The following is an 18,904-nucleotide window of genomic DNA, read 5'->3' on the forward strand; positions in this document are numbered from 1 at the left end:
TACAGCTTTAGCATTTGCGTAGCGCAGCAAGGCACCTCGGGCACTGTAGTCGAACTATACCGCCTTGGTCTTTTTTCAGAATGAGTTGGGACTACGTGTTCCACGATGCTTTACGGTAGAGCTATGCACGAGTGGAGCATGCTGGTAGTTGTGGTCTCCCTCTCGGCAGTTTTGTTAGACAAGCATTGGGGGAGAAACTACGTCTCCCGTGACGCATAGTGAAGTGGGCGGGTAGGCCTTGCGGGGGCGTGCCTGCGGCTGCCGGCAGCGTGCTAGTGTTTGTGTGCATCAGGAGGCAGCTGAGGATACCGCAGCGCTGCTCGCCATGTCCGTGTCGCTGGTCACCGCGAAGATGGCAGATGTGGAGCTGAAGGAGGACAAGGCAAATGATGCGGCTCCGCTGGTCTCTGCCGCCAATGCCGAGCCTGACAACAACACCGCCGCCGCCCCTCTCAGCCAGTCGGTGAAGGGGCTTCCTGCCTCCGCTATGAAGAGAAGTGACCCGGCGCAGCGGCCGAGAGAGGGCGGAGAGGGTGCAGGGAGCCCGGAGGGAGCAGTTAGCGAAGCGCCTCGCACTGTGAAGAAGGTAATGTTCTCCGGGCCAGCAAGCTCACCATACAATCATTCCTGCTGCCTGTGATCTGTCACTGCCGGTTGCTGCCCGTCCTGTGTGACACTGGGGCGCTACAACCTGTCCGGTGACGTCACAGCCTACTAACTGCTTGCCAATGTCACCCTGTGGTCCCCAATATCTGTCACGGATAGGTAGGTCGGTAAGCGCCGAGCGGGGGCTGTCATACACAATGCTCCATCTAGTGTGCCGCTACCATGGAGCGCCAGTGCAAATGGACTATAGCAGGAGGACTATTTTTCCTCCATCATCCTCCGGCAGCGGGAGGGTACCGCGGAGTTGCTATGGTGTGATTTGCACAGGTGAGCACTGACAGTGCTGGAGATCCCTACATCGCTGCGCCTTGTCACCTTATTGGTCTAGGCCCCGTTACGCTGTGATTGGTTCAGGTCATCTTACCTAGTAGGTCTCCGTTTCCGCAAGTTATATGGAGGAGAGGAGTAAAATGTAACGTTGTAGAAGACCAGCACACAAGTGACCTTGAGATGTCCTGCTCATAGTGTATAGCAGTCACTTGTATGGCAGATTATGTTACATTATTGTAAAATATGAGCGGATGAAATTAAGATGGATCTCTGATTGCTCTTTTTAGGGAGTCGGACTAATGTGATGGAGGAATTTTCAAAGTTGGGTTATAAGCATGTGAATAGATCACAAGCTGGGATTTTTTTATGTGCTTGAGGCAGGGTTTACACTTATGTTTCCCATGAATGGTATTTCCTTTGTAATGTCAAGTTATTCTTATAATCAAGGTATGCTCAAACCCCATCTGCACATGAGCTGTAGCATCCTAGTGGTTTGTATCACCAGATATGCGTTTTTTTCTGGTTGCTTGAGAGGTGAAGCAACTAGAACCTACATTTAACTTTAGCCTCACACCAAGGAACGATTGCCGAGCAGCATAAACTTACAAAAGCTCCAGGCACCAGTCCTCATCACTTCCTGCAGCTGCTTTGCTGCATCCACCCTGTACTGATACGGATGTGTCATGTGAACTGATGCGGGTCAGGTGACACATCAGGAGCTGTTCAAGACTGCAGCAGAGCATCTAGCAGAAGTGAAGATGGAGGACTGGAGCTTTTGTAATTAGTTTCCACTGTGTAGTGCTCTGCATCATTAGAGGTGCACACCTCCATGGCTTCCCCGGTGCCCTGCTAGTTGGTTGAGACTGCAGGTTGGCACTTCAGAATCACCACTGATACAGGGGTATTTTAAATGTGAGCAAGCCCATTGACTAATATGGACTGACACATTTAATGTGATTCTGCATGCAGGGAAACCACATGCGTTCTCATCAATCATGACTCCTGCCTTATTGGAACACCGGTTCATCCTAGTAATCCTTGTAATGTAGTGTGAGATGTTTGGCAAATTGAGAAATGGGAAGAGAGGATGATGTCCAATTTATAGCTATTGCTCACTTATAGCTATCGCTGATTGTGATAAATACATTGATAGTACCTGGCTGACTGGGCCGTGTTATTCAGTTTCCATTCGAGTTGACAGTGCAGTGCTATTGGACAGTCAGCTGTCCAATCTCCTCCTCTATCGCATAATTGCCGACATGAGGTGCCAAGGGGCAGTAGTCAATCTACCCCTGTATGCACAGAGCTTATTTTGCTTATAATTGCTACAGCTGAAAAGTGTCATCTCCCTGTCCTTGCTAAGAGTGTGTGTATTAACTTTTTTCTCACAGCTAGCCAGTGTCAGTATAACATTATTAGATAAGAGCTGTGAGAAATGGTTTATTTCCGATATTGCTGGATGAGATTTTGGAGGGTGTGGCAAGGGTTAATGGTTTTACTACACACTGAACAGGGAGGAAATGGACAGGCAGGAAGATGCTGTTAAGCTGCAGTGCTGGCATCAAAGAGTTAAAGGCTAATCTCTAGGTTTATTTTTTTTTTCTTTGTCTCCAAGCTTTACAACTAATGGTCGCATCCCCTCCCCCAATACCCATCAGAACTCTCAAACAGTAACATCATCCCCGTCATCAGCAGCTTGGCTACCCACAGTGACCTCTACCTGTTTGCTTCCAATTTGAGGGTAGACATGGCTTTTACAGGCGTGAGCTTCTTCCTACCTTCAGTTTGAGATTGTCAATTGAATGATGTGTGTGAACAGTAGCCGTTTGCTGTGATATCGGCCACTTTTCATCGATTTGGCATAATGGAACACGCTTGATTATCTCTCTTGATTCAATAAAATGATCGAATTAAATGGTCGATTGTACAGCCAAATTGCTAGATGTATGGCCACCTTTACTCTGCATGAGTGATGAAACCATTGACCAGTTAAAGCTACCTTATTTATGTTTCCTAGAGGTTAGTGACACAACCGTGCAACACTTCGCCTGTTGCCTGAGGGTTTGAGCCCCTATCCCTGCATATGACCTTACTCGTTTGTGTGTACAAAGCTTTAAGATTGGTTAACTTTCTAATGTCTGAGTCTATAACATTTTGAAATCTTGGCCTAGCTGTGCCTGGGAGGGGATAATCTGGCCATTGCTTTCTAATAAAGTTTAGCAGAAATGAAGGTTCTTTCCTTGCTATCGCTACTGTTCTAAGCATGCATGTTAATTGCACAGTTGGCTACTGCAAACCTTCCAAGTGTATTTTTATTGGTCCGGTTTCTCTGACCTATTCCAGAACTGGAGAACTGGTTTGTCTTACACAATACTATGGTTCACATCAGACCATAGCAAAGATTGGTATAAGGTTTTTAAAATTATGACTGTTTGCAATAGCATGCATTGAATCTTCTTATAAATTGGAAATCACATTGAATTTGTCAGAGTATTATGGTTAAGACCAAGAAAAGATCAGTAACAAATGGATGGCCTTTCTAGTGGCTGATACTGAAAGTCAGATAGGGCTGAGACACACCAGAAAAGCTCTCAAAACGCTAGAGGTTTCAAAAGCTCTTCCCAATGTAATGCTTTGGGTTTTTTTTTTGGTTTTTTTTTTTTTACAAAACCTCATCGTTCCAGTGTGCATAGACACATAGAATAACATTAGCAGGTTTAAAAAACTCAAAACGCTCAGAAAAACTCCTAGTGTGCACCAAGGCCGTACAGAGGGACTGTAGTGACATATGGTAGAATGTATTAAGTTATTCAGGATACCCACTTTTACATTAATTATCCTGGTTTCAGCATCAGAACACTAACAATATCTATATATTGCTGTATGGTGTGTGGTATGTGGCCCTGACCTCCTAGTGATGTCACACCCTAGGCTGTTTAGCGATGCAGAATTCTCGCAGATGATTCTGGGAGACCAGATGCTGTTCCAACTTGCTTATACTGGCTTCATAACACAGAAAATAAAAATTATTCTGCAAAGTTCCACCAGCCAGCATTAAAGGTGTAGCCACCTGTGATACATTTCAGGATCTAAATCGGAGAGGAAAGATTTTACAATGGGCATACACTAAGGCCTCGATTCACGGAGCATTATCAAACGTTTATCAAACACTTTATCAAACGTTTGATAATTTACCTCATGGGTAAAATCTCATTTTAAATTAACTAAGGTGTTATATATTTATCAAATGTTTTACCGATAAAACGTTCAACAAATATATAACACCTTAGTGAGATTTTACCCATGAGGTAAATTATCAAACGTTTGACAAAGTGTTTGATAAACGTTTGATAATGCTCCGTGAATTGAGGCCTAAGTAATTTTTAGAGTAATATTGTAAATAAGCAATTTCATTCTTTACATTATTTTCAGTACAGTTCCTCTTTAACTAAAGTCTCCTGTCAACCTTTTATAGAAATAAAAAGCAGTGAAGTTTTTTACACTATGGAAGCTTCTGTTTGTCTGAGGAGATTGTGCTGGAGCCTGGAGTTTAGAGACTGTGGTTATTTGTGTTGAGGGAGACCCTAAACCTCATCTGCGCAGCTAGACCCGGTCATTAGAACCATTCCATTTTGTTGAGTCTCCCCACTGTTTTGTGGTGGTGGGCTATCACCTGTGTAAACAGCAGACAGCTATTTTGAGCAACAGACAAGTTTTTGCAGAACCTGTCTTGAGCCAAAAGCGTAGACTATTTGCGTTGTTCATCAGTTGTTCATGTTTGAAGTAATTTTTTATAATTTTATAAATTCTCTTCATAATCTATTCTTGATTAAACAATTTCAGCCCAAGACTGTGGAGTCAACTCGGTACAAAAATCATCCTACTCCAACTCAGTTTATGAAACCTCCAACTCCAGAGACCCAAAATTGCTCAGGGTGCAAAAATCATCCGACAACTCAGTTTATACAATACAATAACATCTGTAAAGCTCTTTTCTCCCATAGGACTCAGAGCACATATACATATGTATATGTCTCAGATCAATACAGGCTTGCAGGTTGGACTGTTACAGAGGAAATAGGTGTTCATAAATGATAGACTAAACATGTTTTTTCAGTTTGGACTTAAATTCTTCCAGGGATGGAGATGTCCTGATTGGGTGTGGCAGGCAGTTCCAAAGTGTGGGGGTAGCATGACAGAAGGCTGTCTCCAAAGGTTTCGAGGTGGATTGCAGTAGTCCAGACATGATGTGGTGAACGCATTAACTATGGTTGGAAGATCTGCTGGAGGTATGAGGTATTACATTTTTGAAATGCTCCTTGGGTTAAAGAGGGAATTTTTCACAACAGCTAAGATTTCATTACTGAAGCTTAATTCCCCATCCATCAGTACACCCAAGCTGCACACAAAGTCTGAGTTCAGGTCTGAGCTCCCTATTCTTAGTGGTGCTGGCTGAGACTAGAGCTGCTTTGCTGTCGATCACTGACCTCCGATAACAGGAACCTTTGGTTAGCATTTCGTTCGGCATTTATTATTCATCCACTCCTGAAGTTCAGCTAAGCTTATTTATGGAGTAGGGTCTGTGACGCCAGGTTTGAATGATAAAGCTGGGTGTCATCAGCATAGCAATACATATGGGGGTGTATTCTGGCACTCTCTAATGGCTTCTTTGCCTCTGGATGAGGATTAGCGTTCAATGGTGTGCCATGACCCAAAAGACCTAGTGTGCCAGCATGGTCTCAGTGGTAAATATGTTGGAAAGGTGGGCACCACTATCATGTTTATAAACTCTTTATTAAGTTAATTGCTCTTTAAAATGCTGACATCAAGTAGCAGCAAAGATATGCACAATTGCACAGCTGTGCAATTGTGCTTATCTTTGCTGCTACTTGATATCAGCATTTAAGAGAGCTATAACTTAATAAAGAGCTTTTAAATACATGATGGTAGTGCTGACCTTTCTAACATATTGATCAGCATAGCACTGTTATGAAATGCCATGTTCTTGAACTTTTTTTTTTTTTTTTTTAGTGGCAGCATGTATATAGTTTATATAGTTACATAGTTATTTTGGTTGAAAAAAGACATACGTCCATCGAGTTCAACCAGTATAAAGTACAACACCAGCCTGCTCCCTCACATATCCCTGTTGATCCAGAGGAAGGCGAAAAAACCCTTACAAGGCATGGTCCAATTAGCCCCAAAAGGGAAAAATTCCTTCCTGACTCCAGATGGCAATCAGATAAAATCCCTGGATCAACATCATTAGGCATTACCTAGTAATTGTAGCCATGGATGTCTTTCAACGCAAGGAAAGCATCTAAGCCCCCTTTAAATGCAGGTATAGAGTTTGCCATAACAACTTCCTGTGGCAATGCATTCCACATCTTAATCACTCTTACTGTAAATAACCCTTTCCTAAATAAATGGTTAAAACGTTTTTCCTCCATGCGCAGATCATGTCCTCTAGTCCTTTGAGAAGGCCTAGGGACAAAAAGCTCATCCGCCAAGGTATTATATTGCCCTCTGATGTATTTATACATGTTAATTAGATCCCCTCTAAGGCGTCTTTTCTCTAGACTAAATAAACCCAGTTTATCTAACCTTTCTCGATAAGTGAGACCTTCCATCCCACGCATCAATTTTGTTGCTCGTCTCTGCACCTGCTCTAAAACTGCAATATCTTTTTTGTAATGTGGTGCCCAGAACTGAATTCCATATTCCAGATGTGGCCTTACTAGAGAGTTAAACAGGGGCAATATTATGCTAGCATCTCGAGTTTTTATTTCCCTTTTAATGCATCCCAAAATTTTGTTAGCTTTAGCTGCAGCTGCTTGGCATTGAGTACGATTATTTAACTTGTTGTCAATGAGTACTCCTAAGTCCTTCTTCAAGTTTGATGTCCCCAACTGTATCCCATTTATTTTGTATGGTGCTAGACCATTAGTACGTCCAAAATGCATGACCTTACATTTGTCAACATTGAATTTCATCTGCCATGTATGTGCCCATATAGCCATCCTATCCAGATCCTGTTGCAATATGACACTATCTTCCTGAGAGTTGATGATTCTGCACAATTTTGTATCATCTGCAAAAATAGCAACATTGCTCACTACTGCATCTACTAGGTCATTAATAAATAAATTGAAGAGCACTGGACCCAGAACAGACCCCTGTGGGACCCCACTGCTAACAGTCTCCCATTTTGAGTACGATCCATTGACCACAACTCTTTGTTTTCTGTCCATTAGCCAGTTCCCTATCCATGAACACAGACTCTTCCCCAGTCCTTGCATCCTCAACTTTTGCACCAGACTTTTGTGGGGAACAGTGTCGAAGGCCTTTGCAAAGTCCAAGTATATCACATCTACAGCATTCCCAATATCCATATTAGCATTCACTACCTCATAAAAGCTGAGCATGTTAGTCAAACAGGACCTGTCTTTAGTAAACCCATGTTGATGCTGAGAAATAAGATTATTTTCTACTATGAAGTCATGTATAGTATCTCTTAGTAACCCCTCAAATAGTTTGCATACAACTGATGTTAAACTTACAGGTCTATTATTTCCTGGATCAGATTTTTTGCCCTTCTTAAATAATGGGAAAACGTGGGCTGTACGCCAATCCACTGGGACTCTGCCAGTTGCAAGAGAGTCACAAAAGATAAGATAAAGGGGTTTATCTATAACTGAACTTAATTCCCTTAGGACCCGAGGATGCATGCCATCCGGGCCAGGTGCCTTGTCTACTTTTAATTTATTTAGTCTTGCCTTCACTTCTTCCTGCGTTAAGTATTTAATATTACAGTTAGAAGATTGAGACTCTTCTGCCTCTGTAGTTTGCAACAGTGCTGTTTCTTTTGTGAAGACAGAAGCAAAGAAAGCATTTAATAACTCTGCCTTACCTTGGTCATCCACCATTGAGTTCCCATCCTCATCCTTTAGGAGTCCTATACAGTCAACCTTTCTTTTTTTAGAGTTAATGTACTTGTAAAACTTTTTTTGGGTTAGATTTGATATCCTTAGCGATTTGTTTTTCAGCTTCAATCTTTGCCTGCCTAATTTCTTTTTTACAATTTTTATTGCACTCCTTATAATTGCTTAGTGCAGCCTCGGTCCCCTCCTGTTTTAAGACCTTATAGGCATTCTTTTTCCTCTTCATTTTATCTTTAACCTTTCTATTCATCCATAGAGGCCTTTTTTTTATTCCTAGACATTTTGTTTCCATATGGGATATACATTCTACAGTATTGATTGAGTATAAGTTTTTAAAAGCTTGCCATTTCCCTTCAGTGTCTTCCCCTTGTAGTACATTATCCCAGTTCACCAAACTTAGTGCCTGCCTAATTTGAGTGAACTTTGCTTTTCTAAAATTCATAGTTTTAGTGGTCCCGCTGCCCCGTGGCCTATCAGTCATCAGATCAAACGTTATCATGTTGTGATCACTATTTCCCAAATGTTCTTGAACCTGCACATTTGATACATTATCTGGTCTATTAGAAATGATCAGATCCAGTAACGCATGCCCCCTAGTTGGTTCAGTTACCATTTGAGTCAAGTAATTGTCCTGTAGTGCTGCCAGAAATCTGCTGCTTTTACCAGAATGGGTAGCCTCAATACTCCAGTCAATGTCTGGAAAGTTGAAGTCGCCCATAATTATGACCTCATTTTTACCTGCAGCTTTTTCAATCTGCTGTAGTAATCGCAGTTCTGCAGCTTCATTAATAAGAGGTGGCCTGTAGCATACCCCAATAAGCAATTGGCAACTTTTATTTCCACCATGAATATTTACCCAAACGGACTCCACATCTTCGCAATCTGCCTCCATCTCATCGTTGAGTACAGCTGTAAGAGAATTCTTAAAGAGACAAACCCCTCCACCTTTTTTCCCTGTTCTATCCCTCCTAAACACATTGTATCCTTTTAAATTAGCTATCCAGTCATGGCTTTCATCCATCCATGTCTCGGTTATTCCCACAATGTCATAGCCTTTGTCACTCAGAATGAACTCTAGTTCGTCTATTTTATTTGCAAGGCTCCGAGCATTGGTTACAATGCACTTTATATTTTTACCACCACATTTACCAATTTTGTTTACATGAAATTGGCTACTTGAATTTTTACCAACCTCCTTAATCTTTACACTGTCCCCACCCCCCTCTCCACCCTCCATAATGATAGGTTCCCACTGTCTTATTACCTCATCTTGTCTACGTATTGAGACTTTATCCTCCCGCCTCCCCCCAGATCCTAGTTTAAAATCTCCTCCAACCGTTTAGCCATCTTCTCCCCCAATGCAGCTGCACCCTCCCCATTAAGGTGCAGCCCATCCCTGCTGTAGAACCTGTAGCCGACTGCAAAGTCTGCCCAGTTCTCCAGGAACCCAAACCCTTCCTTCCTACACCAATTTCTCATGAAACCTCCGACTCCAGGACCTATATGCAATTCACTTTTTCTCTTGAGTTTTCTCCTGATATTTTCACACCTTGTCATAAAATGCTTTTTAAGCCACCAGCAAGCAAGAAAATATTCAAAATTATTTTGATAGTACTTTTTCTCACCTTCCAGCCCGTGGCAGCCGTCCTGTGCCCTTGCCGCAGCTCCGGTGGCTCCCAGTCTTCTCCGCTATCGCAGCTGACCTCGCCAGATTAGGTTCCGGTTCGGCTTCCTCCGCGCGGGTCATGTGGTCTCTCCGACGTCATAAGGACGCCTGCGCAGTACCGTCCTGATGACGTCGGAGAGGACACGTGACCTGTGCGGTGGAGCGCAGAAGAAGCTGACCCGCAACCCAAACTGGCGAGGTCGGCTGCGCCAGCGGAGAAGACCGGGAGCCACCGGAGCTGCGGCAAAGGGCACAGGACGGCTGCCACGGGCTGGAGGAAGCCCCAGGTAAGTGAATCACCCAAGCTTGGATGTATCCTTTAAATTCTGAAATGCCTAAAGGTTATTTTAAAGATAATATGAAAAATTATCTCCTAGGAGGTAACTCGGGAGAAAAAAACAATTACATAGGGGTCCAGGTATGCAAAAATTGCTCCCAACTCCACAGCCCTGTTTAAGCCTCCCCATTTATAATGCATATAGAAGTAAACATGTATTAGCAAATGTGCATTTATTTTTATTTATTTAGTATTTATATAGCTTCAGTGTTCTCACCAGGCACCCAGTTTACTTTGGTGAGCGCCTGACTCCTCATCTTCATCCTATTCTGTAAGCAGAGTTGCACCGACCCTACATTCCCCTGTTGCGCCCCACCTGGCTGGAAAACATTTCTTGGGAGAACACTGAGCTTCTTTTACATGACTACTGAAGGATTCCAAGTTCCTTTCACTGGAACTAAGAGGCCAAGCCCAACCCCTGTAAAACAACCCCACCCTCCACCAAACTTTACACTGTACACTTGGCACGGTACAGTCAGGCAAGCAAGGTTTTCCTGGCAACCGCCATCCCAGATTCGTCCATTGGAATTGCCAGACAGAAGCTTGATTGGTCACTCTAGAGAACATGTCTCCACCACTCTAGAGTCCATTGTCAGGATGCTTTGCACCACTGCATTGGACACTTTGCATTGCATTTGGTGATATAAGGCTTGAATACAGCTGTTCAGCAATGGAAACCCCTTGAAGCTTTCTATGCGCTGTTCTTGAACTAATCTGAAGGCCATATGAAGTTTGGTGGTCTGTAGCTATTGCCACTGCAGAAAGTTTGGCGACTTCTGTGCAGTGTATGCTTGAGTATGCCCTGATTATTTCATGACTTGACTATTGCAACTCTGCTCTGCTGCCTCCCTGCCAACCGTTTAGCCCCAATACAGTCCATCATGAACTCTGCTGCACAACTCATCCGCCTCTCCTCCCGCTTTTCCAGCACTATCCACCTCTGTCAGTCCCTTCACTGGCTGCCAGTTACACAAAGGATACAATTTAAAATACTTACTCTGGCCTGCAAAGCTCTCACAACCTAGCTACTTCCTATCTAAATCAACTTATTTCCAGATACCATCCGGTCTGCTAACAATATCCTTCTGTCTTCTTCCCTGGTCACCTCTTCCCACTCCCGCTTACAAGACTTCTCTCAATCCTATCTCCTTCCTCTGGAACACTCTCCCTCAACACATCCGCCACTCACCCACACTTAATCTTTTTAGGCGTAATATGAAAACTCACCTCTTCAGGCAAGCATACTCTACTACCTACCTAGGACACTGCCCACTAACCACCATTTCTACCACTCCACACACAGCTTCCCTTTACCTACTGTCCCATACCTTAAAGAGACTCTGTAACAATTTTTTCAGCCTTAGTTCTTCTATCCTATGAGTTCCTATGCCTGTTCTAATGTGCTGGGGCTTACTGCAGCTCTTCCTAATTACACTGTCTCTGTAATAAATCAATGTATCTTTCCTCTGTCCTGTTTGTCGGGCTAAGGCTTTGATTGTGTGGAATGTGCAGGGCTGCTTGTGATTGGTAGAAGCGATACACACCCTCTGCAGGCCCCCTGCATACTCACACACTATGCTTAGCTGAGCCTATTAGAAGCTGCTTAGTTTGTTTGTAAACATTGCCTAAAACTGTTAATTACAAGCCAGGATTGCAGCAGGGAGTGGCAGAAACAGCACAGAGGGGCACAGGAGAAAATAAGGAATAGAATGGTATGCTTTTTAGTGTAAGAATATTAGAGTACAGATTCTCTTTAAACCTTTAGCCCGTAAGACCTTTTGGCCAGGGCCCTCTTCCCCTTTGTCTCACAATGCTGTGTAATTGGCGTGCATCCTTCCCACCCCTGTGTAAAAATGTTGTTAACCTGTTCACTGCATTCGCGGTTATCCACTCTTGTCTTGTATTAACTGTTGTATATTGTTTTATATTTTGTATTGTTATACCCTGTATGCTATTATACAGCGCCACGGAAGATGCTGGCGCTATATAAATCGTTAATTATAATAATTTAGTATGCGCAGACACTTTTCTGATTTTACATGGTCTACCACTTTGTGGCTGAGTTTCTGCTGTTCCCAGCTGCATCCACTCATCTTATACCACCAATACTGTTGACTGTGGACTATTTTGTTTCTTACATTTTCACGATTGGACTTATTGCACAGGTAGCATCCTATCGCAGTACCACACTGGAATTCCCTGAACTCCTGCATGCCCAGGTGTCTGTTATACTCACATTTGGCCATAGAAGTGGTTGATTGGAACACCTGAATTCAATGACTTAGAGAGGGGGAACCAATACTTTTGGCAACATAGTGTACTGTATGCATTACATACAGAAAAATACTTAACCTTCAACTCTTAAAGAGTAACTGTTAAGCAGCCCATACACTCAGCCGATTTTCTGGCCGACCGATCGATCGCGATCGATCGATCGATCGCAAATCGGTTGGCCAATCGACCGATCGACGGCCGATTTCGATCGATTTCGATGGATTTCCATCGAACTAGCAGGGTGGAAAATTTAGGTCGATCTGATGAGATTGCTTATCAGTTTGCATTGGCCTTAATGGAAATCTGATGGCAAAAAAATGCCATCAGATCGAATTTCAACAGATTTCAAACTGAAATCTATTGGAATTCTATCCTGGTAAAAAATGTTCTAAAAACGCATCAGATAGATCATCAGATGCATTTCTTATCTGTCTGCTGCCAATCTGACGAGTGTATGGGCACCTTTAGGCTGCAGAAGCTAATTTAAACCTCTATTCTCCTGTGTTAAACAGTTTAGAAGGAAGCCCAAAAGCAATTAGTGAAGATAAAAATCTGTTACCTTTGATGTGTGCTTATCAGCAAGTCTGTTATTCTTAAGAAGACGCAAGCCGCATACCATACTGCAAAGCATTCTGGGGCTCTCCCCTCGGCTGCTAATGAGACGTTACAGCAGCTTGTAATCGCGTAGCACTGATAAATCTCGGGCAGAGTACACTGCAGGAGTCAGCTATTGTTCCTAGCCACATGGCTCATTAATATTCACTGCACACTGTGTTGTTCAAGTAGGAGCTTATCTGTGATCAGGAAGCAGGCAGGACATGACACATTTGACAGAAAAACATGGAGCCTGCCATGAGCTGTCAGGAGCATCTATCTCTGCATATACTATATACAAATTCTGTGAAATCCAAACGTGGACAGTGAAATGCATATGTAATGTAAGTACAGCCAATCTTTAGCTACTGATATATGTGTTTATTTTCTCTGAGACCTTATACCTAACAGCTCCTCTTTAACCACTTCAGCTGCCGTTCTGATTATTTGCGGCGCACGGCCGCGGGAGGCTTTTTTTTTTTTTTCTTGATTTTTTTTTTTTTTTTTTTTTTTTTTTTAGCATGTAGCTAGCCTAGCGCTAGCTACATGCTTCCCCCCCCCTGCGGTGTCCGCCCAGCCCCTGTGATCGCCGCATAATCCCAACAGGAAATCCTGTTCTGAACGGGATTTCCTGCATGGGCTTCCCTGTCGCCATGGCGAGGCTTGGACTGACGTCATGATGTCAGAGGGAGTCCCGATCCACCCCATAGCGCAGCCTGGCGGTGATTGGCCAGGCTGCGCATGTAGTCTGCGGGGGGCCCTCTTTTACGTCGGGTAGCGGCGGATCGGCGGCGATTGGAACAAACACCCAGCTACCAAAGTGCTAGCTGCGTGCTTGAAAAAAAATTATGCAAATCGGCCCAGCAGGGCCAGAGCAATCCTCCGCGGCGGCATAGCCCGAGCTCAGCTCGGTATTACCGCCAAGGAGGTTAATTGATCTATATCTTGGTTTTTCCGCCAATAATTAGGCTTTCTTTGGGTGGTAAATTTTGCTAAGAATTATTTTTTCTAAATCCATTTTAACAGGAAGATTAAGAAAGAAATGGAAAAAAATCATTATTTCTCAGTTTTTGGCCATTATAGTTTAAAATTAATACATGCTACTGTAATTAAAACATGTATTTTTATTTGCCCATTTGTCCTAGTTATTATACCGTTTAAATTGTCTCTATCACAATTTATGGCGCCAATATTTTATTTAGGATTCAGGCTACTTTCACACCGACGTTGCGTTTTAGGGGACGTTATGGTCGCATAACGTGCCCCTAACGCAACGCCTGGTGCTCTTGGGTGTGGACATCAGAGTGAGACGAGTTGTGCAGCTCACTCTGGCGTTCGTGATGCGTACTCTTGGACCACGCATGGTCCCGCCAGCCAATCGCCGCACAGAGCGGCACTCCAGGAAGTAAACACTGCACGTCACACCGTGCAGTGAATATTAATTAGCCATGTGCCTGGCCGAGGAGGAGGAGGGAAGACCTCCTCCTCCAACACTACTGAACATGTGCGTACAGTCGCGCATAACGCACAGCATGCAGCACTTTCAACTTACGTGCTGCGTTACAATGTAATGCAACGTGGGCACTGTGAACAGCCCATTGATCATTGCTGTGATTCGGGATGCGTTACAGGCTGCACCAACGTGCGCCTGTAACGTCTTACTGTGAAAGCAGCCTAAAAGTGCATTTTTTTTCAATTTGCGTCCACCACTATTTACAAGCTTATAATTTAAAAAAAAATATAATAAGATACTCTTGACATGCATATTTAAAAAGTTTAGACCCTTAGGTAACTGTTTTTTTTTTTTTTTTTGTTTTTTTTTAAATTGTAATTTTTTTTTCTTTTTATTAAAAAATGTATTTGGGTAATTTTTGGTGTGGGAGGGAAACAGATCATTTAAAATGTAAAATAATGTAATTTAAAAAAATGTATGTGGGTGCAGTTTACTATTTCGCCACAGTTAAAGTCCTGGAAGCATACGATCACGCTTCCAGGAACAATAAAGAGAAGGGGAAACTTTTTTTTTTTTTTGGGCAGAAATACCGCTGTCTCTGATTAGAGAGCGTCGTTTTTTTCTGCGGGGAACTTAGATCGGTGAATGGGAATTATATTCCCATTCACTGATCGGGGGACTAACTGCAGGCAGCGGGAGCGCGCGCCTCATGCAGCAGCACAGTCTATCTGGACGGATATATCCGTCCAGATAGACTTAAGTGGTTAAACTCTCTTCAGTCATTTCACTACAGTTCAGTATAAATATGCCTATCTCTGCAAGTTAAAGAGAACCAGAGATGAATGAATAAATAGATTTATACATACCTGGGGCTTCCTCCAGCCCCATCAGCCTGGATCGCTCCCACGCCGCCTTACTCCGCTGCCTCTATCCACCGGTACCGGGTCCCGTCATTTCAGCTAGTCGATGCAAGCGCGGTACGCTCCCTCCGTACTGCGCATGCGTAAAGAGACGGAGGGAGTACCTGTGGATTCAGAAAACTGGCAGTGTCCGGCGGAAGTGATGGGACTCTGTACCAGCAGACAGAGGCAGCGGAGGATGGCGGCGTGGGAGCGATCCATGCAGATAGGGCTGGAGGAAGCCCCAGGTATGTATAACATCTTTTTTTCATTTTCCAGGTCCCGTTTGTCGATGGTTCCCTTTAAAGCGGATCCGAGATTAAAAACTAACTAGAACAAGTAACTTGTCTATATATCTTATCTAAAGTTTACACAGCATATCTAGCTGCAAACAGCTTTAAAAGTTTGATTATTTATTCCTGTGATACGAGGGCAGCCATGTTCTGTTTGTCACATTGTCACAGGCTGAAGGCTGGAGATGCTATCGGCTTGCCTGTGTGTAAATGCAGTCCCTCCTCCCCTCTGCCATCAATGGCTAGTAACCTCCTGCCCAGACTGAGCTCCCATAAGCCCTTGTTACAGTGCCAAGACACAAAAGGAGCTGTGGGCGAGGCTTGTTTAGTTTATAGGGAATTAGAGTATTAAAACAAAACAAAAGTATTTGGCTTGAGGAATTCCCTATAAACTATATGAAAGTAACACAATTATGCAATGAGTAAAAGTTTATCTCGGATCCACTTTCAGTTAATTGAACCTTATGTACAGCAGATCACCTACATGAAGTATGGGATATGCAGTACACATAGATGAAAGCACTATTACACAAATTCCATCACAGCCACCATTTATACTTATGGATTCTCTAATAATTCACTGTTTACAATTGTCAGTTTACAGTACTCCATGATACAAATAAATATTGAATGTATACACATAACATTCATTGCAATACATAACGCAGCTCCATAACACACAGACACCAATACTGGAAAAATGGCAAAATATTCCATTACTTAATTCTATGTTTTCACTGTAGCTGATTTGCAATGTGAATGACCCCCCCCCCCCCCCCCAAAAAAAAAGTGCTGCTGCATCTTTGGACATTGCATCCACATCCCCATTGCCTCGTATTGGATGCAAAGCGTGGGTGCCAGTTCCAGTTCGAAAACAGAGAGAGCTCCCTGGTGGAAACATAGCCTAACAACTTTTCTCTCTCTCTCTCTCCTCCGTTTCCAAACATACATACATGCCACAAACAAATTCTAAAGGTGGCCACTAACGGTCCAATTTGTAGCGAAAAATCGTTCGAGCGATCAGAAATTCTGATCGGATTGTTTGTAAATAATCTCCATTGGTGGGCACAATCGATTATGAATGAGTGAAAAAAAGTCGCCTGAATGAATTTTCGTCGAACCAAAATTTGGATTTTCTTGTTGGTTGTGATAGATAGGAAGCAAAGATTGGTTCGTTGATGGTGTAGTGAACGATTTATTACAATATTTTACTTCCGATCAGAATTTCTGATCGGTCAAATGATTTTTCGCTAGGAATTGGACCATTAGGGCCCGTTCACACTGCACGCGTTTCCAGCCGCGTTTTGGAAACGCGTGCAGGTGGCCAAAACGCACGACATCAGACATTGCATAGAGTGCAATGTCTGATGTTCACACTGCATGCGTTCCGGACCTGTGCGGTCCGGGAACGCATGCTGCACGCAGATTTTGCAAAAACGCGTGGCTGTCCCATTCACTTTTCAGTGATGGGATCAGCCACGCAACGCACACAAACGCGGATGGCCATGCGTTCGTACGCGTTGCGGTCCGCACGCGTTCCGCACGCATGGCCATCCGCATTTCTGATCTGAACGGGCCCTTAGTGGCTACCTTAAAGAGAACCTGTACTGAGTAAAAATATTTAAAATAAACACATGAGGTAACTTCAAATGAATATTACATAGTTACCTTGCCATCATTTCCTCTCAGAAGCTCACCATTTTCTTCTGACAATAATCCCTTCCAGTTCTGACAATATTTTGTCAGATCTGAAATATATCAGTTGCTGTCAGTAAAATATCAGTTGCTGTCAGTTATAGCTGAGAGGAAAACTGCTGTACCAGGTAATGTCCATGTTTCCCTATGGCTCAAGTGGGCGATGTTACAGTTTAACTGTGTGCTGACCAGGAAGCTGTTATGGGTAATGGCCATTTTCAAAATGGAGGACGGAAAATTCCCTTGATCACAGTGAACAAACAGGACACGGGAGAGGAGAAAGACACTGAGGAGTAGACTACATGGAAGGTAAGTATGACTTGTGTATGCTTATTTTGACTTTTAATGTTCAGTTCAGGTTTTCTTTAAGTCTGCCCCAGTTTCTGATTTGCTCATATATTGCTGGCTGTCCTTTTCTGTTCATTATTAATGACCTCAAAACTTACATGTGTTGTGCACCCCTTCTTTCTAAGCAGATGAACTGGATTTTGACAATGTAAACCACCTATGACATTCTAACCTTCTCTTATCACATTATGATTGTGTGCAAAATTCCCACGGTCTCTCTCTTCCTGTACTTTGGAAGCAGAACATTAGTTTGAATTAAGGTTGAGTTACATTTTTTTTTAAAGAGAACCCGAGGTGGGTTTGAAGAATATTATCTGCATACAGATGCTGGATCTGCCTATACAGCCCAGCCTCTGTTGCTATCTCAAACCCCACTAAGGTCCCCCTGCACTCTGCAATCCCTCATAAATCACAACCACGCTGCTGACAAACAGCTTGTCAGAGCTGGCTGTGTTTATCTCTATAGTGTCAGTCTGCTGCTCTCCCCGCCTCCTGCAGAACTCCAGTCCCCTCTTGCATCCCTTCCCTCCCTGCTGATTGGAGGGAAGGGACGGGGGCAGGGACCGGAGCTATGCAGGAGGCGGGGGAGCAGCTGAGACTGACACTACAGATTTAAACACAGCCAGCTCTGACAAGCTGTTTGTCAGCAGCGTGGCTGTGATTTATGAGGGATTGCAGAGTGCAGGGGGACCTTAGTGGGGTTTGGGATAGCAACAGAGGATGGGCTGTATAGGCAGATCCAGCCTCTGTATGCAGATAACATTCTTTAAACACACCTCGGGTTCTCTTTAAAATGGATTACCCATATATACTCTAATATAGACCTATCAGAATATAAAACATAGTACTTCTGAAGTTTCTAAAGTTTTTCCTTCAGACACCAGAAAAATAGTTTGGCTCTTTCACCTCCCATTCATTTGCCAATAACTTTATCACTACTCATCACAAAGAATTGATCTATACCTTGTTTTTTCTGCCACCAATTAGGCTTTCTGTGGGTGGTACATTTTGCTAAGAGCCACTTTACTGTAAATGCATTTTAACAGGAAGAATAAGAAAAAAACTGAAACATTCATTATTTCTAAGTTTTCAGCCATTATAGTTTTAAAATAATACATGCCTCCATAATTAAAACTCACGTATTGTATTTGCCCATGTGTCCCGGGTATTACACCGTTAAAATTATGTCCCTATCACAATGTATGGCGCCGATATTCAATTTGGAAATAAAGGTGCATTTTTTCAATTTGCGTCCATCACTATTTAGAAGCCCATAATTTAATAAATCATATTGATATACTCATTTGATATGCATATTTAAAAAGTTCAGACCCTTAGGTAACTATTTGTTTTTTTTTTTAATTGTAATTTTTTTTTTTTTTTTTATTAAAACTTGTATGTGGGTATTTTTTGGTGTGGGAGGTAAACAGGGGATTTTTAATGTTTAAAAATGTGTTTATTTAATACA

The 18,904-nt window shown here is 42.9% G+C and overlaps 1 protein-coding gene across 7 annotated transcripts in view; it reads left to right on the top strand.

Annotated features, from left to right (window-relative positions):
* Positions 1-207: 207 nt before the first annotated feature.
* Positions 208-18,904, top strand: part of AHCYL2 (adenosylhomocysteinase like 2) — a 191,120-nt gene continuing 172,423 nt past the window's right edge. For 3 of the 7 annotated variants that reach the window (XM_068275951.1, XM_068275955.1, XM_068275952.1), the window contains exon 1: positions 216-586. In XM_068275951.1, coding sequence (XP_068132052.1) covers positions 326-586 — 261 coding nt within the window. In that variant the 5' untranslated portion in view covers positions 216-325. Of the gene's footprint in view, positions 587-18,904 lie in introns of all 7 variants that reach the window. The other 4 variants (XM_068275953.1, XM_068275956.1, XM_068275954.1 and 1 more) reach the window with 3 other exon arrangements.

The sequence above is a fragment of the Hyperolius riggenbachi genome, chromosome 3, assembly GCF_040937935.1.
Source record: "Hyperolius riggenbachi isolate aHypRig1 chromosome 3, aHypRig1.pri, whole genome shotgun sequence".
Classification (NCBI taxonomy): domain Eukaryota; kingdom Metazoa; phylum Chordata; class Amphibia; order Anura; family Hyperoliidae; genus Hyperolius; species Hyperolius riggenbachi.